This window comes from Neoarius graeffei, chromosome 2, assembly GCF_027579695.1.
Source record: "Neoarius graeffei isolate fNeoGra1 chromosome 2, fNeoGra1.pri, whole genome shotgun sequence".
NCBI lineage: Eukaryota > Metazoa > Chordata > Actinopteri > Siluriformes > Ariidae > Neoarius > Neoarius graeffei.
Genome location: NC_083570.1, coordinates 100,879,663 through 100,907,588, shown reverse-complemented (window position 1 = coordinate 100,907,588; position 27,926 = coordinate 100,879,663). Strand labels below are relative to the sequence as shown.

The 27,926-nt window shown below is 44.3% G+C and overlaps 1 protein-coding gene across 1 annotated transcript; it reads left to right on the top strand.

Moving 5' to 3' along the window:
* The first annotated feature begins 369 nt into the window (after nt 1-369).
* On the top strand, nt 370-27,926 carry LOC132882067 (septin-8-A-like). The gene is made up of 9 exons (XM_060915288.1): nt 370-561; nt 7,096-7,204; nt 10,602-10,797; nt 16,445-16,631; nt 18,412-18,573; nt 18,672-18,768; nt 25,407-25,575; nt 25,788-25,920; nt 27,756-27,926. The coding sequence occupies exons 1-9, from the start codon at nt 511-513 to the stop codon at nt 27,924-27,926; spliced, it is 1,275 nt and encodes a 424-aa protein (XP_060771271.1). The 5' UTR covers nt 370-510.

Here is a 27,926-nt window from a genome sequence, read left to right as displayed (position 1 = left end):
CCAGACCGTCCTTGATGGGGTCAGACAGACCATGGTGGAAGGCTGACACCAGGGCAGTCTTGTTCCATCCACTTACTGCTGCGAGTGTTCGGAACGAGATGGCGTAATCTGCGACGCTTCCTCCTTGCCGGATGGACATGAGCTTTCGGGCTGCGTCGGTACTGATGTCTGCCTGATCGAAGACCCGAAGCATCTCTTCAGAAAACAGCTGGAAATCAAAGCACTCAGGTCCCTGTCTTTGCCAGATAGCAGTAGCCCAGGCTCGCGCCTTACCAGCTAATAAGGTGATCACAAAGGCAATCTTGCGGCGATCTGTAGTGTAGGTGGTAGGCTGAAGCTCAAAGGTGAGTTGACACTGGGTAAGGAACTCTCGGCACTCACTGTGCTTGCCGTCATACCTCTGTGGTGCAGGAAGGCTGGGTTCGCGAGGTGAAGAAGGCAGCATTGCAGGAGGCACTGGAGCAGGAGTGGGAGCTGGATCAGGAGCAGGAACTGGATCAGGAGCAGGAGATGCAGGCAGAGATGTCAGCTGTGCCAAGGTTTTCCCAATTTGCTGAAGCAGTTCCTCGTGGCGAGCGAGGGCCTCACGTTGGCTGGTGAGCGTACGTCCATGAGCGTCCATGGTCGCTCCAAAGCGTGTCAAAGCTGCCATAATTCCCTGAAGGTTGGCCGGGTAGACAGTTGAAGCAGCCTCTGCTGAGTCGGTCATGACGGAGTCTTTCTGTTAGGGTTTTGCTGGGATTCGAACCTGGTTCGTTGGTGTGATAATCCAGCAAACCCCCACTAGGCCACCAGGGGGATGACTCAAATGCAGAGGCGTGAGGCGGAAGTAGAAAAATAATCAAAAGGTTTATTTAAACTATATACACTATATACAGGGCAAAACAAAAGACAAAAAAAAAACAACCAAAGAGTATAATCCAAAAGAAAAGCAAAGTGCAAAAATACAAAAGCTAAGAAGATCAAAAAACACAGTACAAAGGAAACTGGAGATAAACATAACAGCACAAAGACTCCGTGACAAGAGGACTGAACTCAGGGGTATAAATAGACAAACTAATTAAGGACACAGGTGAAGATAATTAGGCAATTAACACAAACACAAAACACAGGAACAGTGGCGGCCTCTAGAGGCCAAAATAAACACGACATGAAAAGGAAATAACAGCGGCCTCTAGAGGCCAAAACAGTCCTAGTCCTAACAGAAAAGCCCGTAACGCTCACCTGTGATGCCTCCCAACATGGCCTTGGAGCTGCGTGCCTCCAGGACGGAAATCCGATAGCATACGCGTCATGCACATTGACACAGACGGAGACAAGATATGCACAAATAGAAAAGGAACTACTTGCAGTAGTGCAGTCACCGCTTCTATGACTATATCTACGGCAAGCCTGTCATGATTGAGACTGACCATCAGCCTCTTGTCACCATCCACAACAAACCATTCCACACAGTCCCAGCGTGCTTACAGCGCATGATGTTGCAGTTGCAGAAGTTCAGCCTAACATTCACCTACAAAAAAGGCAAACATCTCTACCTGGCTGACACCCTCTCTCGCGCACCACAGTGCAACGTCAGCCCGCAACATGCCGAAAATCCAGAGTTTGAGGTATTGGCCCTACAAATGATATCTCCACGGCGCCTTGAAGAACTTCGCAAGCACACAGCATCTGACAGTGTCCTCCAGAAGGTCACCAACTGCATTCGGAATGGCTGGCCGAGACATGTAAGCAGTGTACCCATTGAGGTGAGACCATTCTTCAACTTCCATGATGAGCTGCTTGTGGAGAATGAAATCATCATGAAAGGAAACAGAGCTGTTGTGCCTTACTCTCTGCAGTCCGAATACCTTCGTGTGCTACACACAGGACACCCAGGGATAGAGTCAACAAAGAAAAGGGCAAGAGAAAGTGTCTTCTGGCCATCAGTGAATGGGGACATAGAGACTGCTATTTCATCATGCAGCATGTGTAACAGCTTGAAACCACACCAACAAAAGGAACCATTAAAACTGCACACAGTCCCTGACCTACCATGGTCTATCGTTGCCACCGACATCTTTGAATGGAAAAGCCATCATTACCTGGTGCTCGTCGACTCATACTCCGGGTGGTTTGAAATTGACCAGCTCAACAGCCTATCCTGCAAGACTGTCATAAATAAGCTGAAGCACCACTTTTCCGTACATGGCATACCACTGAAGTTATACACCGACAGTGGCACCCAGTTCACTAGCCAAGCACTTCAGGAATTCGCAGAAGCATGGGACTTTCAGCTGGTGACAAGCAGCCCAGAGTACCCGCAGTCCAATGGGCTCAGTGAGAGGGCTGTGAGGAGCGCAAAGAAGCTGCTGGAGACCACAGAGCGAGATGGAACTGACTTCTACCTGAATCTGCTAGCAATGCGGAATACACCCCATGACATGGTCCTTGGATCACCAGCACAAAGATTACTGTTCCGACGCACCAGAACAACCCTGCCCATCTGCAAACAGCTGCTGAGACCAACAGCAAAGGCCACCACCAAGGTCAAGGCACAGCTGCAAAAGAGGTGCACAACACAAACACTACTACGACAGAACCAGCAAGCCACTGACACCCCTCACACCAAACCAGGTGGTTAGACTACAAACAACAAAGGGGTATGACAAACTGGGGATCGCGAGGAAGAAGTGCACTGAACCACGTTCATACATCATTGAGTCTGAAGGAAAGGAGTACCGATGAAACAGACGCCACGTCTTGCCTGTTAAGGAGCCAAAACCTTCACATACAGAGGAACTGGACCTGTCACAGCACACACCTGAGCTGCTGATCAACAAAACATCACTGCCTGAAAATTCTGAAAAGGCAGTGCCAGAGTCGTGCCATAATGAACTGAGTCAAGAAAAGACTCCCAGCAAGGTGTTGGAGCACCACATGAAGGTGCAGGCTGAAGGCCCAGCTCAATCCACCACTTCTGGGTATCTCACCAGGTTTGGCAGAGTATCTAAACCAAACAGAAAGTATATAAGTTAGATGAAATGTAAGAAGAAAGAAAAAAAACACCTTAAAAGATATCTAAATGTTTTTTATTTAGTATCTGTTGTGTTGCAAATTTTGGAACTGTCCAAGTTATAGGTTCAGATGGACACACCATACAGTATATCTCTTTCAAGTGAAAGCAGGTAAATTTTCATTTAATGTGGTATGTATATATTTTTTTAAGTAATGGATGTAAATTAACTCCAGTTGGAGGCACAGCTAAAGAAGGGAGATGTAGACAGCTGTGCTGTTTTGTTATGAAGTGTTTAGACTCATGTATCGCAAGACTAGCTCGCAAGATTTCATTATACAATGTCAGCGGGAACCAGAGCAAGTAATGTTCTTGATGTTAGTCACTTGATATGTTAATAAACAACCAGTTTCAAGTTTATTCAAGATAAACTACAAACGTCGAACTGAAGTCCACGAACAGGATCCTGGCATACGTCCCTGCAGAGTCAAGGTGTTGCAGGATGTAGGGCAGTCCCATATTGATTGCATCATCTGCTGACCTGTTTGCCCAGTAGGCAAACTGCAGGGAGTCCAGCAGGGGGTCTGTGATGTCCTTCAGGTGTGACAACACCAGTCTCTCAGGCTACGTTTACATTACGTCGAATCAGCGGATCATCAGATTAACGTTCTTAAAACGATTCGTGTTTACACTAAAACCGTTAGCCGTGCACACAGCAATGCCAATACGCGGATACGCTCGGCTCCGCAGGCATCCTGCGCTCCAAATCACTCCGCCCTGAACAGCGAGTGCCCTCTGGAGGGTGCGCACTCCGGCCCTGCGCAGCTCACAGAGCGCGCGAGTGAAGTGCACAAGCTGTGATTCGGGACTGAGCCGCTGTGTGTGAGATCCCAGCGCATATCACTTACTACTTGCAAGTGGAAGGATGGCAAGCCTAAAGACAATCATAACTACACAATGGGCAGTGTTTGCATCAGTATTTGCAGTATTTTCATACTTTTATACTCTTTAATGAAAGGTGATACAAGGCGGAAGTCCGCGCCGTTTTTCAGCAGTCGCGTCACATGACCAGCGCCAGCGAATCAGGAAGGTGGATGTCACAGTGACGTTGTCCAATGACGACGCCAGCTAGAGCTCAGCACAGCGTATCCGCGTATTTTGAATGTTTACACAGCACCGGAGCTGACACGATCTGGATTGAATACGTGGACGCTGGCGGATTCCCGTTTCCAGGCGTTTCTACGCGGTTTAATGTAAACGGACAGTGCATCCGCGAAGAAAACGAGACAGATACGGTCTAGTGTAAACGTAGCCTCAAAGGACTTCATGACTACAGATGTGAGGGCTGCAGGCCTGTAGTCATTCAGTCCTGTGATGGTGGTTTTCTTGGGAACTGGGATTATTGTGGCGCGTTTGAAGCATGAGGGGACTTCACACAGCTCCAGGGATCTATTGAAGATCTGGGTGAAGATGGGGTCCAGCTGATCAGCACAGACCTTCAGACAGGAGGGTGACACACCGTCTGGGCCGGGTGCCTTCCTGACCTTTTGTCTGTGAAAAAGCTGACAAACATCCTCTTCACAGATCTTGAGTGCTGGTGTGGGGTCAGAGGCGAGAGGAGGCAGAATAGCAGAGGGTGTAAATGGGTCTTTAATGTCTGAGGGGGGGAGAGGTGTGAATGTGTCAAATCTGCAGTAAAACACCTTCAACTCGTCAGCCAGTTGATGGTTCATTGCAGTGTTGGGGGATGGTCTCCTGTAGTTGGTGATGTTCTTCAGGCCTCTCCACACTGACGCCGGATCGTTGGCTGAAAGGCTGTTTTGGATCCTTTCAGCATAGCTCCTCTTATCTGCTTTCACCTCTTTTGTCAGTCACTACGTTTACATGCACATCCAAATCAAGCTGCTGTCGGTAATCGAGCTGAAGGTCCCAGCAGGGTGCCAGAGAAATCCAATCCTACATGCACACAATGAAATCGGGCTATTGTGTGAGGTGCATTGGGCACCCGAGCCACAGGTGGCGCAACACGCCCCATCATGTTGGTACACTTCCGGTTGTCGTCATGAAGAAGAGCTATTCAAGAGTGTAAACAAAGTTATCAGTTCCATGTTCTCCATTGCGCGTTTTTCTCCCGTCCATGAATTTTAATATATTCAACTCCTTAAGCTGAATGAGCATGAACTCTGTCTCCTCATTGCTCCAGAAGTGCACGTTTCTGCTTGCCTGTGGCAGCGGGGGCGTGGTCAAGTGCCGGTCTGTGACGGGAGGGCGGAGCCAGGGAAGGTGAGTGGCAGAATCACTTCACCTGATGGTAATTAACCTGTGTTTGTGTGTCTTCCCAGTAACCGCGCCCTATTTAAGGAGGCAGAGGGAGAGCAGAGGGGAGAGCTCATCCCGGGACTAGAACACAGCGCGCGTGTGTGTGTGTGTTTTTCTCTCAAGAATAAAAGTAGGCTGTTAAACTGAAAAGTCTGACAATAAAAAGCCTATTAGTACCAGAAGCTTTGTCCTGCCGTCCTCTGTGCTCCACCCACACTTCAGAGAGCTCTACATCGCCATTTTCTCTTCTTCGTTTGTTCCTCCTGACCTTTTCTGCTGCTCGCTACTACTGTTGTCATGCCGACCGAGGCTGTTGTGTTTCCCGCTTGTGGTCTCGTCACTCGTCACTTCCGGAAGTAGCTCGACAACTAGCTCGATAGGGTATACATGCACAAAGTAGCTCGGCAGAAATCGCATAAACTAGGTCGTGTAGCTCGATTCCGAGAAATCAAGTTCGGTTCAATTTCAGCCGAATTAAGGTGTATACATGGCATTTTGACCAACGCCAGCGAATCAGGAAGGTGGATGTCACAGTGACGTTGTCCAATGACGACGCCAGCTAGAGCTCAGCACAGCGTATCCGCGTATCTCAATGTTTACACAGCACCGGAGCTGACACGATCTAGATTGAATATGTGGACCCTGGCGGATTCCTGTTTCCCGGCATTTCCAGGTGTTTTAATGTAAACGGACAGTGCATCCGCGAAGAAAACGAGACAGATACGGTCTAATGTAAACTTGGCCTTAGAGTCACCAGTTAACCTAACCTGCATGTCTTTGGACTGTGGGGGAAACCGGAGCACCCGGGGAAACCCACGCGGACAACATGCAAACTCTGCACAGAAAGGCCCTTGCCGGCCACAGGACTCAAACCCAGACCTTCTTGCTGTGAGGCGACAGCGCTAACCACTACACCACCGTGCCGCCCCAGAATGAAGATCAACATTTGAAAAACAAAGGTACAGCATATAAGTAAGAAGAGACAAAAACTTTTGAATATAACTTTGGAAAATGAGAGGCTGGAAGAAGGAGAGCACTTCAGATATCTAGGAAGTTTGATATCAGCAGGTGGAACAATTCAGAAAGAAGTGAAAACTGGAATTGCAATGGTTAACTCTGCAGATGAAAGGAACAAGAGGGTGTTAACATCTAAAAGTTTACCAAAAGAATTTAGAATCAGACTTATGAAGTGCTTGGTCTGGACTGTCACCTTATACGGACCAGAGACATGGACACTCAGGAAGAAAGATGATATGCTAGATGCATTGGCAATGTGGTTATGGAGGAGAATGTTAAGGATCACATAGGAGATGAAAAGAACAAATGAGAGCATACGACAAGAACTTGGAGTTGAAAGAGAACTGCTGAAAACACTAAAAGACAGGAGAAAGTAGTGGTTAAGACATGTATTGAGAATTGAGAGGGGAAAGTTTATATCGGACAGTAATAGATTGGAAACTAGAAGGGAAAAGGGGAAGAGGAAGAAGAAGAGCTACACTAATGGGCAACTTGGGAGGAGGATCGAGAAGGATGGAAGCTGTCAAACCTATTGGAGGACCTGCCAAAGGCAGAAGAAGAAGAAATATGCATAGATTTATTGATTATACCTTTGGTAAATCTAATTTTTTTAAAGCATTTTTAACATTTGAAACCATGTTGCTTTAAGGTCACTTATGCCTGTTTTAAATGTGTTTAATCCATTCAGAGCTAGTGATAATGATTTCATGGATGATATCGTTTGATGTTAAGTGTTTGACTCTTTTCTCACCACTCAGACTGAGGACAAAAGGACTCTGACTCTCAGCGGCCATGTTGGATTTGACAGCCTCCCAGATCAGCTGGTTAGCAAGTCAGTGTCTCAAGGTTTCTGCTTCAACATCCTCTGTGTGGGTGAGCATTGACTCTAATATACTTTACTAACTCACTTCACCAGGGGTTTAGTGAAATGAGTACAGAGTCTCAGATCACTCCAAAGTCTAGAAGTTCCTTATCAGAGTCATTTAAAGGTGCTAACAGCAAAGTTATCTGAAAATTTCAAGGTTTTTATTTTATTTTTTTATTTTGCATGGCATTTTCCTAAGTCATCTCATCTCATCTCATTATCTGTAGCCGCTTTATCCTGTTCTACAGGGTCGCAGGCAAGCTGGAGCCTATCCCAGCTGACTACGGGCGAAAGGCGGGGTACACCCTGGACAAGTCGCCAGGTCATCACAGGGATTTTCCTAAGTCTTGCAAGAACAATCTCATGCAGATGAGATGTGATCATTTTGATATCCTGAGGGTCGCTTTTCTCCGTTTTGGGACCATTTTCCGACCTCTTGAGGTAAACAGTACGGCCCTACAGAAACAGCCGAATGCGAGGAGCTTTAACTAATTAGCATAACCATGTAACTGCATCACATCAAGATGGCGACGTGCAGAAAGCATCATGACTCCGCATCAACCTCGGAGTTTTGAGTCACAGTGATGTAATTTTTCGGTTGACATTCTCAAATAGATCCGTGAAACAAAATATATACAAATATATATTTTTTCTGTTACTGCTTTTGTGTTCTCATTTCTTTCTCTGTAAGATCAAAACATTAGGTGTATAACTCCATACTCACTCCCGTCGAGTCGAACCCATACATTCCAAGATTAAAATAGCTAAGCACTAACTAGAATGATTTAGTCATCTGTCCAGAAAAATGACATCATCTAACCTTGATCTATCTTATAGTTGCCCTCACTAGGCAGACTTTCCTTTTCTTTTCTGCTGGCTTTTAGCTGGTGGGAGAGCCAAGTCTGCCATGTTTGCCCATGCTGACTTGTTTTGGTTAAAAGTAGGTCAAACACCCCACGGTGATCACATGATGTTGTGGCTCACTTGCTTGGACACATTTTATCTCGGCAAAACATTTACACATAGGATACACAGTGTGTGTGTGTGCAACGAAACATCTTGAAACTCCAACAGCAATAGAAATAGAAAATCTTGTCCAGCATTCAACTTTGCAGTCAGAACCTTTAACTTATTCAGATTTGATACATGATCTAATGAGTCTACTGGAGCATTAAAGACTCGCAGTCCTTCGCTTTGTCTCTCTCTATCCACTTAAAGAATGCAACTCACCTTTGCTGAGTTACAGTGGGGCAAAAAAGTATTTAGTCAGTCACCAATCGTGCAAGTTCTCCCACTTAAAAAGATGAGAGAGGCCTGTAATTTTCATCATAGGTATACCTCAACTATGAGAGACAAAATAAGAAAAAAAAAATCCAGAAAAATCACATTGTCTGATTTTTAAAGAATTTATTTGCAAATTATGGTGGAAAATAAGTATTTAGTCAATAACAAAAGTTCATCTCAATACTTTGTTATATACCCTTTGTTGGTAATGACAGAGGTCAAACGTTTTCTGTAAGTCTTCACAAGGTTTTCACACACTGTTGCTGGTATTTTGGCCCATTCCTCCATGCAGATCTCCTCTAGAGCAGTGATGTTTTGGGGCTGTCGCTGGGCAACACGGACTTTCAACTCCCTCCAAAGATTTCCTATGGGGTTGAGATCTGGAGACTGGCTAGGCCACTCCAGGACCTTGAAATGCTTCTTACGAAGCCACTCCTTCGTTGCCCGGGCGGTGTGTTTGGGATCATTGTCATGCTGAAAGACCCAGCCACGTTTCATCTTCAATGCCCTTGCTGATGGAAGGAGGTTTTCACTCAAAATCTCACGATACATGGCCCCATTCATTCTTTCCTTTACACGGATTAGTCGTCCTGGTCCCTTTGCAGAAAAACAGCCCCAAAGCATGATGTTTCCACCCCCATGCTTCACAGTAGGTATGGTGTTCTTTGGATGCAACTCAGCATTCTTTCTCCTCCAAACACGACAAGTTGAGTTTTTACCAAAAAGTTCTATTTTGGTTTCATCTGACCATATGACATTCTCCCAATCCTCTTCTGGATCATCCAAATGCTCTCTAGCAAACTTCAGACGGGTCTGGACATGTACTGGCTTAAGCAGGCGGACACGTCTGGCACTGCAGGATTTGAGTCCCTGGCGGCGTAGTGTGTTACTGACGGTAGCATTTGTTACTTTGGTCCCAGCTCTCTGCAGGTCATTCACTAGGTCCCCCGTGTGGTTCTGGGATTTTTGCTCACCATTCTTGTGATCATTTTGACCCCACGGGGTGAGATCTTGCATGGAGCCCCAGATCGAGGGAGATTATCAGTGGTCTTGTATGTCTTCCATTTTCTAATAATTGCTCCCACAGTTGATTTCTTCACACCAAGCTGCTTACCTATTGCAGATTCAGTTTTCCCAGCCTGGTGCAGGTCTACAATTTTGTTTCTGGTGTCCTTTGACAGCTCTTTGGTCTTGGCCATAGTGGAGTTTGGAGTGTGACTGTTTGAGGTTGTGGACAGGTGTCTTTTATACTGATAACGAGTTCAAACAGGTGCCATTAATACAGGTAACGAGTGGAGGACAGAGGAGCCTCTTAAAGAAGTTGTTACAGGTCTGTGAGAGCCAGAAATCTTGCTTGTTTGTAGGTGACCAAATACTTATTTTACTGAGGAATTTACCAATTAATTCATTAAAAATCCTACAATGTGATTTCCTGGATTCTTTCCCCCCATTCTGTCTCTCATAGTTGAAGTGTACCTATGATGAAAATTACAGGCCTCTCTCATCTTTTTAAGTGGGAGAACTTGCACAATTGGTGGCTGACTAAATACTTTTTTGCCCCACTGTATTTCATTACCTTCAACTACACTAACATACTCTCCTCCTTTTTCCTTTACCCTTGATTCTGACCTTTTGACCTTAATTTATTCTTTACTACCATGAGCTGGCCTAGTGGTTAGCATGTCTGACTCTTGATTGGGAGATCGCAAGTTCTACTTGCAGTCGGTTCATACCAAAGCCTATCGTAAAAATGGTACCTGCTACCATCTGGCGATGCACACCACAATACAAATGCGAGTAGGGAGTCAAACTCTTGTGGTTACCAGAGGACCAGTCCCCCACTATAACCCTAGCTATATAATACACAAAAGGCAGAGGGCTATAGAAACGGAGATTGGTGGTACCCGATGTGCCTTAAGGGCCTGGTTAGTACTGGGCCGGAAGACTGCTTGGGAACACTGGGTCCTGGCACAGGAGGGACTTTGACCAGACAAATTTGCCCATCTTTCAAATAAGCAGATAACCAAAGTGTAGAAATACAAGATAAAACCTCACAGATATGCCACAATGAGTGACTGGGAGAACCTTTGAGTGAAACCATATGACCTGGTTCCTTTTCAGGTGAAACTGGGATTGGAAAATCAACATTAATGAACACTCTATTTAACACAGTCTTTGAAAATGAGGAGGCCAGTCACTATCAAAGTGGTGTGTATTTACGACCCAAGACATATGAGCTGCAGGAGAGCAACGTCGAGCTCAAGCTGACAATTGTCGACACCGTGGGGTTTGGTGACCAGGTCAATAAAGAAGAAAGGTTTGTGGAATGCACACATTTTAGCACTCGAGACACTGATGGGCGAATATATGTAAGCTAAGTAAACCCTGCCATTTAATAGGTATGAGTTTTAATTTTGATTGCTCACCTCATTTATACATGCTAATTTCTTCTTCTTCTTTAATTCTATACTGACTAAGAAATAAACAAGTAACTCCTTAAACAATACTTTTTTCTGTCAGTGAAGCACCAAATTTTCAACTTTCCATTCACATCAAATGTAACCAGTCAACCAAGACAAGTCTTTAGATTTTTTTTAAATTAGAAGTACAAGGCCAACATGGCTAGAAAATAATATAACTTATTGTCAATAAGTTTCATGACACATTTACCTCAAACAACAATGCTAGGGCAACATTTTATTAACTTTTATGGACAGAATTTCTGGGCATACCCAAGGGATGAAGGGTGTCCCTTTCAGTGGTCTCAGGATCACATTGTTACTCTTTGCAGATGATGTGGTCCTGTTGGCTTCATTAAGCCATGACCTCCAGCTTGTGCTGGGGCAGTTTGCAGCCAAGTGTGAAGGTTGATAACTAGCTCCTCCGAGTCTGAGGCCATGGTTCTAAGCCAGAACAGCATGAATTGCCTGCTCAGGGTTGGGAATGAGTCTGTGCCTCAAGTGGAGCAGTTGTATCTTGGGGTCTTGTCATTGAGTGAGGGAAGAATGGAGCAAGATAAATGGATTGGTGCAGTTTCTGCAGTAATGAGGACATGGTGAAGATAGCATTGAGCCAAAAAGGCAAAGCTTTCAATTTACTGGTTGATTTTCGTTCCTAATCTCACCGATGGCCACAAGCTGTGGGTAGTGACTGAAGAACAAGATCCTGGATACAAATGGCAGGAATGAGCTTTCTCCGAAGGGTGTCTTGGCTCACCCTTAGAAACAGGGTGAGAAGCTTGGATATTCAGGAGAGGCTCAGAATAGAGCTGCTGCTCCTCCGCATCGAAAAGAACCAGCTGAGATGGTTCAGGCATCTCTCTAGGATGCCTCCTGAATGCCTCATTGGTGAGGGATTCCAAGCATGCCCAACCGGGAGAAGACCCCATTGGCAGACCCAAAACACACTAGAGAGACTATATCACTTGACGGGCATGGGAATACCTTGGTGTCTCCCCGGAAGAGCTGGAGGAGGTGGCCAGGGAGAAGGAGGCCTCACCATCTGCTGCAACTTCTGCCCCCCTACCCGGACCCAGATAAGCAGCAGAGAGTGAATGAGCAAAGGCCTGAGAGTGGAGCAGGAATTGGATGAAAGGGGGGCAAAGAAGGGCTGAGGAGGGGGGTGGGTTTGGGTGAGGGGGTGTAAACTCCTGTGAATGATGAGTCTCAATTAACATATATTTGAAAATAAGTGCAGTTTCACAGACTCCCACTCAAGGGCTGGGGGCTGGGGGAGGTGGTTCCACCCACCTCTGCTTAGACAGTGTGAACATTCTCTCTCTTTTTTTTAAAATAAAAATTTCATGATGAAGAGAAGGGCGGCATGGTGGTGTAGTGGTCAGCACTGTCGCCTCACAGCAAGAAGGTTCGGAGTTCGAGCCCAGTGGCCGATGGGGGCCTTTCTGTGTGGAGTTTGCATGTTTTCCCTGTGTCTGTGTGGGTTTCCTCCGGGTGCTCCAGTTTCCCCCACAGTCCAAAGACATGCAGATTAGGTTAATTGGTGGCTCTAAATTGACCATAGGTGTGAATGTGAGTGTGAATGGTTGTTTGTCTCTATGTGTCAGCCCTGCGATGATCTGGGGCCTCATGTACAAAGACCTGCGTGGATTTCCAACTAAATATGTGCGCACGTCAAAATCGGGAAATTTGCGTACGACCAAAAAAATCCGGATGTATCAATCAGTGCGTACGAAGGTTTCCACGCACTCTCCTGTTGTACATCCCAATCAACGTGGAATTCGGCACACATGCACGAGCCCCGTTCCCCGCCCCATCGCCTCCCTCAATTATTCCACACTGAATATGTTAATTAGTATAAATAGACCTGCAGTAAGGCCCGCGTTAGGTAAAAGACATGGCGAAATCTCGAAAAATAAATTTCACAGATTGCGAGGTGGAGGCGCTGATTTCGGAGGTAGAGGCAAGACACAAGATCTTGTTCGGAAGCCTCTCCTCCGGAATCAGCACCAAAACCAAACGTCTGAATTGGGAGCAAATAACTAATGTCATCAATCAAGTTGGGGCCAACAATCGATCCACAGCCGACACTAAAAAAAATGGCCGGACATCAAAGTAGATGTGAAAAGGAGGATGGCTGCGCAGCACAGGAGCGCAATGAAGACGGGTGGCGGGCCGGGGGTCGAGGTCCTCTCCCCTTCCAACCAGAGGGTGACTGCGGTCCTCGGTGACCATGCATTAGTCGGCGTGGTTCCGCCCGAAGAGGGGGACTCCGACTTGGCCCAGCAGGATCTCACAGGTGCTGTAATCATTTTCATACAGGGCGTCCCGAAAAATGTAGCCTATACTCTAAATCGCCATAAAGTATGTGTGAACTGAAATCCCTGCCTTTAGCACAGTGTAATAGAATTCACATACATCACTTAATTGTTCTGTCACCTCCAATTAAAGTGATGTTCAAAGTGTATGCTATGAGACATGCAATGGTCACTGATTGTATGCCACTGAATGTGAATGTAGCCTATACCAAGATAACGGTATGATTCGCATCATCCGCAGTGCCTGTGCCACAATGAGTGTCTATTTGAGTTACATGGGTTTTGAAAACAAAAAAACACCTTTAGTGCTCTAATGTGTACATTTTTTCGGGGACACCCTGTATTTGAGGAAATGTCTTCCTCTCTTAGTAGGCCCAATATTCCTAGCCACATGTAACCAGAAATAAAACGTGCACATATTTTCCACAATAGGATTTTAATGACAAATGTATTCTAGCAGGGTGCCAGGGAACAACAGGAGGCCCCCAGTCCATCCCACCCGAGCAGGAAGAGGACCCCCAGCCGAGCGGATCCAGCGTCACTGTCACCTGCCCCCCTTCTCCACCGCCTGCCCCTGTCGCCGGGTCCACAGGCCGGGTGCTGATGCGCGCGGTCCTTGAGTCGCAGGGGGAAATTTTAAAGGGGATAGAGGCGATTAACGACAACCTCGAGGGAATCCGCGAGGAATTGAAGGAACTGAATAACACATTAAAAGAATATCTTAAAAAATTAATGGTGTCCCGTGTCCCGTCTGCCCTTACCTTTTCACATTGTGGCTATTAAGCGCTGCCGGGTTTGTATGCCATGTCGCTGTGGCACCTCGTTGTGAGGCCCAGGGTCTGGGTCCTCCGGCAGGTCTCGCTCCATTATTGGCATGCCGTGCCGCTGCACCACATTGTGTAACATGCCACACGCCAGCGCAATACGGCACGCCTTGTCGGGCTGATAGAGCAGCACCCCCCCACTCCGGTCAGGGCAGCGCCACCAGCTTTTCAGGTGGCCAATGGTGCACTCCACCACTGACCGTGTCCGTGCGTGGAGGTTGTTGTAGCGCTGCTCCTGATCAGTCCGTGGGTTGGCTAGGGGGGTCAGTAACCATTTTCGGAGTGGGTAGCCGCTGTCTCCTATGAACAATTGGGATAGGTCCAGCATAAGCTATCCAACATGTGTATATTTCAAGTGAATTCACTTCAAGTGTTTTAGATTGCTTACCAAGTAACCACCCATCACGCACTCTGCCGGCATCCAGCCTGTTTCCCACCGAGCTGTTCGCCAGGACGAATGCATCGTGGGTCACCCCAGGCCACCTTGCCACGATATTTGTCAGGCGCATTTGGGCATCACATATAATCTGTACGTTTATAGAGTGGAAAGGTTTCCTATTCACGTACGCATATTCACCCTCAGATGGCACCTTTATAGCAATATGCGTGCAGTCGATCACTCCGATTACATTTGGAAAACCTGCTATCGCTGCAAATTGCGCTTTCATCTGTGCTTGGTCTGCCACATCATAGGGAAACCGTATGTACCTGGCTGACAGTCAGATGATCCCATTTAACACAGACAGAATAGCGCGGCTGAGAGCTGTCTGGCTCATTCCCGACCGGTCGGCCAGTTCCCTCTGGAATGAGCCTGTTGCTAGGAACCCAAGCGTGGTCAGGACTTGGATAGGAACGGGTAAGGCGTGACTCCTCGCCGTCTCCCTCTCCAACCCCGGGCCCAACTCAGCACAGAGCTCCAAAAGAATGGCTCTTGGAAGTCTGAATCGGCTGATATGCCAGTCATCATCGTGAGCCAGGAAATCGGTGTAATCACGGAACACCTGTTCCCTCCTAATCCGACCATTTGTAGCATCTTCCAATAAGGCCAACCACGCCATTGTCATCCTATCGGTTATCGCCACATGTTGCGCATGCTTTTATATCCTCATTTAATTTGATGCATGCTAGTGATTGGTCCCCACACACCGCGGTTGTGTCTGATTTGTACGCACTTGGAAATCGTTTCATATATTGATCTTGATAATTATGTGATAAGGCTACCCCACACAACATCAACTAATAATAATATTTCAGTCTGACACCTCGCAGCAAATGCGCGAGGAAGATCTATTAAGCTAGCTGCAATGCATGGTCCTGCATGTGCATTCTTTAATTTAATTAATTAACCAATAGTCAATGGGAATAATATCGAAATGATATTGCTGGGGTTTCTCATTTCCCGTAATTACAATATGGAAGGGATGGTTGATGGATCTGTTGGCATTTACCCAACAGTCTCGCATTATGTGTCTCGACAATGTCGTATGACTGACATACATTTCAATTCACGCATCCTGATGTTCCGATGCATTTTTGGATGCCTCTTATCGCCATGTCATGACTCTTGACCGAGTAGGCCTAAATGTAGTTGCGTTGCTCTGCCTCTAAGTGTCGCCAAGTACCAAGATGCACCAGAAATGTGCGTACGCCAGCCATGAGGTTTGCGTAGAGTACCGCACTTTTCCACGCCAAGTCAATCTTTGTACATACGAATGTTTGCGCAGAAAGTGATGTACGTAGCTTTTTTGTGCGTACGCAAGCTTTGTACATGAGGCCCCTGGTGACTTGTCCAGGGTGTACCCCGCCTCTCACCCATAGTCAGCTGGGATAGGCTCCAGCTTGCCCATGACCCTGCACAGGATAAGTAGTTATTGATAATGGATAGATGGATGGATGGATGTTGAAGAGAAGTACCAAATGACTAACTCTATATCAGCACTGGCCTTGCAAGGTTCAGTATGATTTTAAGCATTAGATGGCGCTTTGAGCCATTTTCAACCCATAAAATGCTGACTGTTTATAAAAATGGTAATTTTGTGATTATTAACACCAGCACTGATATGTTTCATCACAGTCATATCATTTAGTTTACAGCTAAAACAAAACAAACAAACAAACAAACTACTGTGCAGTACCTCTTTAAATGGATAAAAAGTAGGATGTATCGTTCTTTAATGAATAAAAAATAATCACAATTGTTGGCAAATTGCTCTGGTCTAAGTGGAATAAATTACTTCAGATTGTGTTGTTACTTATCAACTTCACAATTAATAAATATGAGGGTGATAATGCCATAATTATAATGATACATATGCTTTACAGTTATTTTACAAGGAAGTTACGTCAATGTATTTTTTTTTCTGTAGCTGTAAACCCATCACAGACTACATTGATGCCCAGTTTGAGAACTTCCTCCAAGAGGAGCTGAAGATCAAACGTTCACTCTTTAACTACCATGACACGAGGATCCATGTCTGCCTGTACTTCATCTCCCCTACAGGCCACTCCCTCAGATCCCTCGACCTGGTCACCATGAAGATGCTAGACAGTAAAGTAGGATCTATCACCTTTCATTTTTTCAAAAATGAACGAATCAAGTTTTCCATGCTTCATATTACCATAAATACTAATATATACACATACAACCCCGATTCCAAAAAAGTTGGGACAAAGTACAAATTGTAAATAAAAACAGAATGCAATAATTTACAAATCTCAAAAACTGATATTGTATTCACAATAGAACATAGACAACATATCAAATGTCGAAAGTGAGACATTTTGAAATTTCATGCCAAATATTGGCTCATTTGAAATTTCATGATAGCAACACATCTCAAAAAAGTTGGGACAGGGGCAATAAGAGGCTGGAAAAGTTAAAGGTACAAAAAAGGAACAGCTGGAGGACCAAATTGCAACTCATTAGGTCAATTGGCAATAGGTCATTAACATGACTGGGTATAAAAAGAGCATCTTGGAGTGGCAGCGGCTCTCAGAAGTAAAGATGGGAATCTTTACAATCCCCCTAATTCTGTGCCGACAAATAGTGGAGCAATATCAGAAAGGAGTTCGACAGTGTAAAATTGCAAAGAGTTTGAACATATCATCATCTACAGTGCATAATATCATCAAAAGATTCAGAGAATCTGGAAGAATCTCTGTGCGTAAGGGTCAAGGCCGGAAAACCATACTGGGTGCCCGTGATCTTCGGGCCCTTAGACGGCACTGCATCACTTACAGGCATGCTTCTGTATTGGAAATCACAAAATGGGCTCAGGAATATTTCCAGAGAACATTATCTGTGAACACAATTCACCGTGCCATCCGCCGTTGCCAGCTAAAACTCTATAGTTCAAAGAAGAAGCCGTATCTAAACATGATCCAGAAGCGCAGACGTCTTCTCTGGGCCAAGGCTCATTTCAAATGGACTGTGGCAAAGTGGAAAACTGTTCTGTGGTCAGACGAATCAAAATTTGAAGTTCTTTATGGAAATCAGGGACGCCGTGTCATTCGGACTAAAGAGGAGAAGGACGACCCAAGTTGTTATCAGCGCTCAGTTCAGAAGCCTGCATCTCTGATGGTATGAGGTTGCATTAGTGCGTGTGGCATGGGCAGCTTACACATCTGGAAAGACACCATCAATGTTGAAAGGTATATCCAGATTCTAGAGCAACATATGCTCCCATCCAGATGACGTCTCTTTCAGGGAGGACCTTGTATTTTCCAACATGACAATGCCAAACCACATACTGCATCAATTACAGCATCATGGCTGCATAGAAGAAGGGTCCGGGTACTGAACTGGCCAGGCTGCAGTCCAGATCTTTCACCCATAGAAAACATTTGGCGCATCATAAAACGGAAGATACGACAAAAAAGACCTAAGACAGTTGAGCAACTAGAATCCTACATGAGACAAGAATGGGTTAACATTCCTATCCCTAAACTTGAGCAACTTGTCTCCTCAGTCCCCAGACGTTTACAGACTGTTGTAAAGAGAAAAGGGGATGTCTGACAGTGGTAAACATGGCCTCGTCCCAACTTTGAGATGTGTTGTTGTCATGAAATTTAAAATCACCTAATTTTTCTCTTTAAATTATACATTTTCTCAGTTTAAACATTTGATATGTCATCTATGTTCTATTCTGAATAAAATATGGAATTTTGAAACTTCCACATCATTGCATTCCGTTTTTCTTTACAATTTGTACTTTGTCCCAACTTTTTTGGAATCGGGGTTGTATATAAAATGTGTGTGTGCAGCATATCTGTCAAATCAATTAGGTTAATGGGTCAGTTTATTTTGAAGGCTATTTGTTTTTATCCTTGATAGGTAAACATCATTCCCATTATTGCAAAAGCAGACACAATCTCCAAATCTGAGCTTCATAAATTCAAGGTTAAGATCATGAGTGAACTTGTCAGCAATGGTGTTCAGATTTACCAGTTTCCCACAGACGATGAAGCTGTTGCAGAAATCAACTCCTCCATGAACGTGAGTGGAACTCATACTCAAAATGTAGGCTGTTTGTAAACAGTTGTTTGTAACATTTGTAAAATTCTTGCATCTGTGTGTCTAATTTTCTGTTTCAGGCTCTTCTGCCATTTGCTGTGGTGGGAAGTGGAGAGGAGGTTAAAGTGGGAAACAAGCTGGTGAGAGCCAGGCAGTACCCATGGGGAGTGGTACAGGGTGAGTATCTACAGTATATAGTGTACCACATGGGAGAAATGTGTAGGTCCCATATACAGTATAGTGCTACTGTAATTGTACTTTTGGTATATTGTTGGTATATTAGCTCCACCTACACTGTCAGAAATAGGGATACAGTAGGGGTCCATTTCTGTCCCCCAAGGTATAATCTACACTAATGTACCACTTAGGACTCATTACTGGACTTCAAGGTAACTATGTGTACCTTTTTAGGGTCAAAAAGGTACATATATGTTCCCAAGCAGTCTATAAAGGGTACAAGTAAGTACCTTAGACAGTAGTGCCTCAACGACAAGCTGTTGTACAATTAAGCAGGGCCGTTGACAGCTTTGGCTGGGCCCGGGACAAAATAATCTGAGTGGGCCCCCCCCACACACACACATACGTGCGCACGCACATCGCCACACAGCAACCACCCACACCCAACCCCTCTTTTCACAGTCTCCATTCACTCTAAGCCCATTATAACAGTCAACCATTTTATTTCAACATTTCAACATATTTACAGTTTGAACATTTCCTTAGTCTGCAACTATTCAGGTGCGAAATGCAATGCGCCGGACTTTTGCTGTGGCAAAGTCGTCAATAAGGTCATTGAAGTCCAGCTTCTTTGCAAGTTCGCGCTCTATAGAGAGCATAGCCAGCCCATTGAGCCTCTCCTGTGACATGTTTGAGCGCAGGTAGTTGATAAACCAAAATGATTGTTTATGGGATGGAACTGGGCCTCAATGAGAACGGAGTTATGGCTTTCCCAAAATCTGAACATAGAAGCATCACCACTAGTGATGTGTACAGTGAGTTTTTCAGTGTATTTTTTTGTCTTGTTTTTCATAAACGTCCTTTCCGTACTCGATTTAGAATGTTACAAAAAAAATTGACACCCTCCCAACCACGTAACATTAGCCTATCTGACCTGGGGGCTGACACGTTTATTACGCATAAACCAAAAGGATTACAACGTTCCCTGGATATAGAACTGGACCGAGAAGATTTCAAAATCTTAACGTGTAAGCAACAACAATAAAACAGAGGTTGTTTTATTCATTTAGGGCTTATTAGGCTACTTTTATTAATTGCGCTTTTCATACAGGCCTATCATTTTTCACTTGAGCAAGGGAATTGTTTGAAGAGTATCCAGTCTAAGCGAAAGTTTAATGTTTTGCAACAGACTAACCTCAAAACACCCCATTTATAGCCCATTCGTTACATTAAACTCTATCTAGCTGGCAATTTCACATGCCGTCGTATCTACGCAGGATGATTTCCAACAAAATAAGGTTTAATTAACAAGAGGCAGCGTTCCACGGGCTTTCAGCTAACCGGAGTCCAGCTCAGCGCAGCTCAGCAAGCGTGCCTAAAACATTTGGATATGATTGCCACATACTTATACACATACAAACAGCCACTCAAATCTCCACTGCCAAGCCTCTACCTCTCCAATGCCAGATCCATGTAAACAACACGGATGATTTGGAATTACCTTATTCTATAATCGGCTGGTCAGTGCTGTACTCAATACTTAAGTGACTTACCCATCCAGTGAGGATTATTTTCTTGTTTACAAGATGCCACATCTGAGTCGCTGACAAATCCTGAATTTCTGTAAAGATAACTGTCCAGAGATTTATAAGCACGCAGTGCTTCACCACTGAACAGCGAGGGAAAGTTGATGAGGTAATCATACACGTCTGGGTATTCCGCTGGCAGTTCAAAATCCGGTCGTGAAAACTCCGTCCGGTAAGCCATAAGGGTCACAAATCTGTAGATCGTTTATTTTAGACATATATCTAGTTATCTGTTCATTAGAAAAATGAGCCGTGTAGTCCGTCGGTTGAAATTGATCCATTCTGTACACGAGTGCAGCAGTATTCAGCGGTGTTTTTGACCGACAAGATGGCGGTTGTGTACTTTCCGGTCACGTGACTGCAAGATCTCTATAGTGCCGTGTTATTTGGCGCCTTAATCAAAGACCAAACCATTTCTGCATTAGGGGTGGTAGGTGGGTTCTTGAATCTATTTTCGAAGACAATAAAGGCAAAAGAACCAGAAATCATTCATTGAATGCAAATATAGCACATTTTTCTCCCCCAAATCAACACATTTTGAAATGAAACAGAATGATTAATGGCATCTTCATGAGGGACCAGTTCTGGGCCCCCCCTCATGCCTGGGCCCGGGACAAAATACCCGGTTGTCCCCCCCTGTCGACGGCCCTGCAATTAAGTACTTTGTTTTCTGAGAGTGTATACATCACGTGTGCATGTTCCAACAAGTCATGGAATACACCATGAGATTGACCCAGAACAAATCACATCATGCTTTTAGATTAATGCTACGTTCATGATGCTGTAAGTAGTTATTTGCAATGTGATTGACATCATTTTCCCACAAGTGGAAAAGATGGATGCCTCCACAAAAGCACACTTGCCAACCCCCAGAGAATAAAAAGTGGTAGACCAGGTTGCACGGCACAGTTGTGCCCTTCTAAGTGGGTCCAGGGGCATGCCCTCCCTGCAAATTTTGAAACAAACAAACAAACAAACAACTGTGTAGAATGGTGCATTCTCCTGCATTCTGGGTGCCATATTTGAAGAAAATTGACTGAGAACTCAGACCGACATATTTCACAAAAAGCATGCTTCTCACCTCACCTCAATCCTTTGATGCTGGATGATTCGATGACCAAGTCAACTTGAACTTGTTGTCATAGCAAATCTTTTCTTCTTCTGAGTCTTCATTGTTTGCAATCACCAGAGTGTGTTTGATTTTTACAGATACTGGTACGATTTGTTGTAATATGTCAGCTCATTGCTGATTGGCTAGAACCATAATGAGAACCAATGGAATGACACGATAGAGCAATACAGTTTAGATTCAACATCATTACTGCACCGTTCCACTGGCTCTTGGCTTCACTTAATATGACTATTTGACGCTATATTGTTGGGTTGCATCTGACGTCACATCCACCTCATTAGATATGCAAGACATGAAGTGGTGGTCAGCTAAGCTCACTGTTCACAAAGTGTTACTATCACTGGAGTGCTTTGCTAGTCATTGAAATGTCCTACGCTTGCATTGTTTTGCGCTGTTTGAATCAAATAAACCATGAAAAAGTTTCTTCCGGGCTGCCCATGAAGTGATAACAAAGGGTGAAAGAGCAAAGGATTTTACCAAAAGACGACGAGAAAGGTGGCTCTTGAACCTTTCGTTGTGATGGAAGGGAGCAGAGTCAAAGAATGCTTGAGTTTGCAGTGATCACTTCATGAAAGGTTTGTAAATTCCTCTGATTTATTTCCCTTGGATTCACAAATCACTTTTCTTGCCATTTTCCATTATTTCCTGATGTTTTGAAGTTCAGGAAATGCTTCAGTCCTCAGATGTGTTTTTGTTTACTGTTTGATTGTGGTCACCATATTGTAAACTAATGCATAAGTTTTCACTTTATTTATAAGGATGCCCTAGCAATCTTTACAAGACGATGCTGTAGATTGGGCTCTTACACTGAACTAGAGACATAAAATAATTGAGACGATCCATGTAAACAGAAACACAGAGCTCATGAGTTAACAGCATGAAACTGCTTCCCCAGCCATGCAGTTATAGTGAGCCATGATAACTTCTCCGTCCTGTTTCACCAATACTCAGGTCTTTAAAGGGGCTTCTGTGGATCTTTGTGAATGATTTACCTGGAAGAGAAGAGCAGGGAGGATTGAGAATCGAGCGGCTGTGGTTTGTTGACACCCGATACTAAAACTTGTAGCATCCTAGCAACCATCTCAAAGACGCGTACAAAAACCCCCAAAATGCCTCCTTACCTGGGAATAAACGATACAGGATTTATCTTGTAGTGTCCCGATCCCCAGATCTTTAGCCTAGCCACCTATAAAAAGTTATATTCCTCCATGCTCTTCCACGTTTTCATCTGTTTGTCCGTGTAGAACGATGTCTACAGCACCAAGTAGTTTGAGATGTCGGGGAACTCAATGGATGGGTAATTTTTCAAATCAAAGGAAAAATCCTTCTTTGTTAGCATGTAAGGATCTAATCCTATTGCAAGGAACAACTTTTTGAAGGTATTTTGACTGTGCATTGGCCTCTAAACCGCGAAAATAGTCAGAGGTTTCACTAGCTCTTTGCAGAATGGCAGCTCAATTAGTTTGCCTAACCACCACTTCATTCACTGGAAGTAAACTTGCAAGCAAAAGTCACGTGACCGAATACAAACTATACTGGTAGCCCCTGCACCAAAAACAGCTGAAGCGAAATCAGAAGAGCGAATCCAACAGTGTTCACTGATTATTTTGTAATGCGGTAGTTGTTAGGACTAAAAGTGGAAGGCGGTATTCACCTGTCAAAAGCAGTAGACTACCGCATGAATCGGTAGAGTTGGCAAGTATGCAAAAGTGTCTTATTAGCTCTGTCAGACCATGTAAAGCTCATTAAAAAAGCTACTTGAACTGCACTGTTACATCAATGAGAGGTTACTGGTTCTTTTCTGCTGCAGCCAAGATTGATAATGAAAACATTCATGCAATGTTTTGGATTGAAACTGCAGCACAAGAACAACAGCGAATAACTTAGCAACAAGCTAGCCAGTGGAAAATAGCAAACAGTGTTAGCAACAAGCTAATTAAAGTAGGCAATAGCTAATGTTCATAAATAGCTTCTCAAAACTGTGATTAGTGTGGTAAACGTTATCGATTTAACCAAGCACTGTATCTGTATATTAACCGATCTAAAGCTAATACTGCTGTAAATGATTTTAAAAGTAGGGAAGAAGGACTTTACACTGTTCACAGTGGGAGCTGCCATGTTGATTTTGATGTCATGACGTAAATGGTGGAAAGAGCTCATAGTTGAGGACACTACTTCAAGTTGACAAATTGAAATTTCAAGTTGATTTCTGTGTTGTTGTTTTTTTTTTTTACTGGTTGCAGGCAGGAAATTACAAGCTGCAACCTTGCCTCAAATGCAGCATATGTTGATAAACCTGAGATCCTGGGATAGCACAGAATTACACATTAAAACAAACAAACAAACAAACAAACAAACAAACAAACAAACATTAATGGCATTTAGCAGATGCTCTTATCCAGAGCAACATACAACTTACCCAGAGCAGCCTGGGGAGCACTTGGGGGTTAGGTACCTTGCTCAAAGGAAACTTCAGCCACTCCTGCTAGTCCAGGGAATTGAACTAGCAACCTTTTGGACCTATAGGTGCTTCTCTAACCTTTACACCATGGCTTCCTTGGAGGAATCAGGTACCACATATATGCATCCATCATTAAGAGAGCCCAACAGCACCATGGCCTGAAAGACTCTCAAGCAAAGAAGACAAGGACACTTCAGCCATTCCTGCTGGTCCAGGGACTCAAACCGACAACCTTTTGGTCCCAAAGCTACTTCTCTAACCTTTACACCATGGCTTCCTTGGTGGAATCAGGTACCACATATTATGCATTCATCATTAAGAGAGTCCAACAGCACCATGGCCTGAAAGAATCTCAAGCAAAGAATACAAGGACACTTCAGCCATTCCTGCTGGTCCAGGGAATCAAACTGGTAACCTTTTGGATCTATAGCTGCTTTTCTAATCTTTACACCATGGCTTCCTTGGAGGAAGCATGTACCACATATATGCATCGACCATTAAGAGAGTCCAACATCACCATGGCCTGAAATACTCTCAAGCAAAGAAGACAAGGACATGTCAGCCTTCCTGCTGGTCCAGGGACTCAAACCAACAACTTTTTGGTCCCAATGCTGCTTCTTTAACCTTTACACTGTGGCTTCCTTGGAGGAATCAGGCACCACATATATGCATCCATCATTAAGAGAGTCCAGCATCACCATGGCCTGAAAAACTCTCAAGCAAAGAAGACAAGGACACTTCAACCATTCCTGCTAGTCCAGGGAATTGAACTGGCAACCTTTTGGACCTATAGCTGCTTCTGTAACCTTTATAACATGGCTTCCTTGGAGGAATCAGGTACCACATATATGCGTCCATCATTAAGAGAGTCCAACATCACCATGGCCTGAAAGACTCTCAAGCAAAGAAGACGAGGGCACTTCAGCCTTCCTGCTGGTCCAGGGACTGAAACCTCAAAACTTTTGGTCCCAAAGTTGCTTCTCTAACCATTTGGTCATGGCTTAAAAAATAAAATAAAATAAAAAATTCTGAGGCACACTAGTGTGAAATCTGGTAAATTTTGTTCCTCAAAGAGGAGTAAAAAATTTTGATTTTTTTAGGGTGGTTTTAACTTTCACTCTATCCTGTGGTAAAGGGTTTTTAATAATCATAATCATGCAAAAATACTCCTGGTCTAGTGGTGGCCATGGATGTTGGTTTAACATAGTACTGTAAATATTAAACATGTTCAGACAGCTTCATATTTCCAAGGTCCCTGGTTTGACCCTGAGCTCAGGTTTCCTATGGGTTCTCTGGTTTCCTCCCACTTCCCAAATACACACTAATAAGAGACAGACTCTGGATCCACTGGTTCTGAGAGTGATTTCTATAACCATAAAATGTATCAGAAGGCAATGTTGGGTGCTCCACACGTGTCCTACAGACTGTAAGCAGTATGTGTGTGTTTGTTTAAGCGCAGTGGAGAATGAGAGCCACTGTGATTTTGTAAAGTTGAGGGAGATGCTGATCCGGGTGAACATGGAGGACCTGCGGGAGCAGACACACACACGCCATTATGAGCTGTACCGCCGCTGCAAACTCGAAGAGATGGGCTTCAAAGACCCCAGCACTGACATGCAGCCATTCAGGTATTGCTCACGGGTTGCCATATCCTCCACACTTCATCCATAGAGCAGCGTTTCTCTATACCTCAGCCTCGAACCATGATATATTTGAAACAAGAGATATTTGAGAAAATCAGTTTGTCAAAACCACTGTATGTTTTCAAAGTGTGACTCGCATCCTTAGAGTGAATGAGATTTTTTTTTCCATCCATCAAAACATCTCTCGTGTCTCTCAGTCTACAGGAAATGTATGTGGCTAAAAGGAGAGAGTTTGTCGCAGAGCTGCAGCGCATGGAGGAGGACATGCGCCAGATGTTCGTCGTCAAAGTAAAGGAGACAGAGGCTGAGCTGAAGGAGAGAGAGCGAGAGGTCAGAGGTCATGGGTGATAAAGACACTAAAATATAATTTAAATGCATAACAGTACTTACAGTGTCTTGCAAAAGTATTCATCCCCCTTGGCGTTTGTCCTGTTTTGTCGCATTAAAAGCTGGAATTAAAATGGATTTTTGGGGGGTTAGCACCATTTGATTTGCACAACATGCCCACCAAAATGGAAAGAATATGGCACCACTACAAACCTGACACAAACAATAATTAAGATTAAAAAAACAAAACAGAAATCTGGAGTATGCATAGGTATTCACCCCCTTTTGTGTGAAACCCCTAAATAAGAGCTGGTCCAACCAATTCCCTTCAGAAATCACATAATTAGTTGATTAAGATCCACCTGTGTGCAATCAAAGTGTCACATGATCTGTCACATGATGTCTGTATAAATCAACCTGTTCTGGAAGGACCCTGACCCTGCAACACTACTAAACAAGCAACATGAAACCCAAGGAGCCTCCAAACAGGTCAGAGACAAAGTTGTGGAGAAGTATAGATCAGGGTTGGGTTATAAAAAATATCCCAAACTTTGAATATCCCAGGGAGCTCCATTAAATCCATTATAGCAAAATGGAAAGAATATGGCACCACTACAAACCTGACAACAGAAGGCCCCGCCCACCAAAACTCACAGACCAGGCAAGGAAGGCATTAATCAGAGATGCAACAAAGACACCAAAGATAACACTGAAGGATCTGCAAAGATCCACAGCGGAGATGGGAGTATCTGTCCATAGGACCACTTTAAGCTGTATACTCCACAGAGTGGGGCTTTATGGAAGAGTGGCCAGAAAAAAGTCATTGTTTAAAGAAAAAAAATCAGAAAACGCGTTTGGAGTTTGCCCAACAGCATGTGGCAGACTCCCCAAACACATGGAAGATTATTCTCTGATCAGATGAGACTAAAATTGATCATTTTGGCCATCATGGGAAATGCCATGTGTGGCGCAAACCCAACACCCTGAGAACACCATTCCTACAGTGAAGCATGGTGGTGGCAGCATCATGCTGTGGGGATGTTTTTCATCTGCAGGGACAGGAAAGATGGATGACACTAAATACAGGGCAATTCTGAAGGCAAACCAGTTTGAGTTAGCCAGAGGTTTGAGACTGGGACGAAGGTTCACGTTCCAGCAGGGCAATGACCCTAAATATACTGCTAAAGCTGCACTGGAGTGGTTTAAAGGGAAACATTTAAATGCCTTGGAATGGCCTAGTCAAAGCCCAGACCTCAATCCAATTGAGAATATGTGGCATAACTTGAAGATTGCTGTACACCAATGCAACCTACCTAACTTGAAGGAGTTGGAGCAGTTTTGCCTTGAGGAATGGGCAAAAATCCCAGTGGCTAGATGTGCTAAGCTAATAGAGACATACCCCAAGAGACTTGCAGCTGTAATTGCAGCAAAAGGTGGCTCTACAAAGTATTGACTTTTGAGGGGTGAATACCTATGCCCACTCCAGATTTCTGTTTTTTCATCTTAATTATTGTTTGTGTCACAATAAAGCAACAATTTGCACCTTTATAAAGTGGTAGGCATGCTGTGTAAATCAAATGGTGTGAGCCCTCCAAAAATCCATTTACTTCCAGCTTGTAATGTGATAAAACAGAACAAACACCAAGGGGGATGAATACTTTTGCAAGACACTGTACATTCATAGGTCATCTGGTAATGTTATTGGACTTTGCATTTAAATCTGCTGGATGATGTTATATGTAAACACTGAAAGGACGTTCTGGAAATGTATGAACTGTACAGCAGGTTTCAGTTGGGATTTCTGTACATGTAGTGAGTTCTCGTGTATCTTTGTACAGCTGCATGAGCGTTTCGAGCGTGTCAAGCATATGCACCAGGAGGAGAAGAAGACTTTAGAGGAGAAGCGCAGAGAGCTAGAGGAGGAGATTAACTCCTTTAACAGGAGGAAGATGGCGGCTGAAACACTGCAGGCTCTCTCACTCCAGACCTCCAAAGACAAGAAAAGGTGA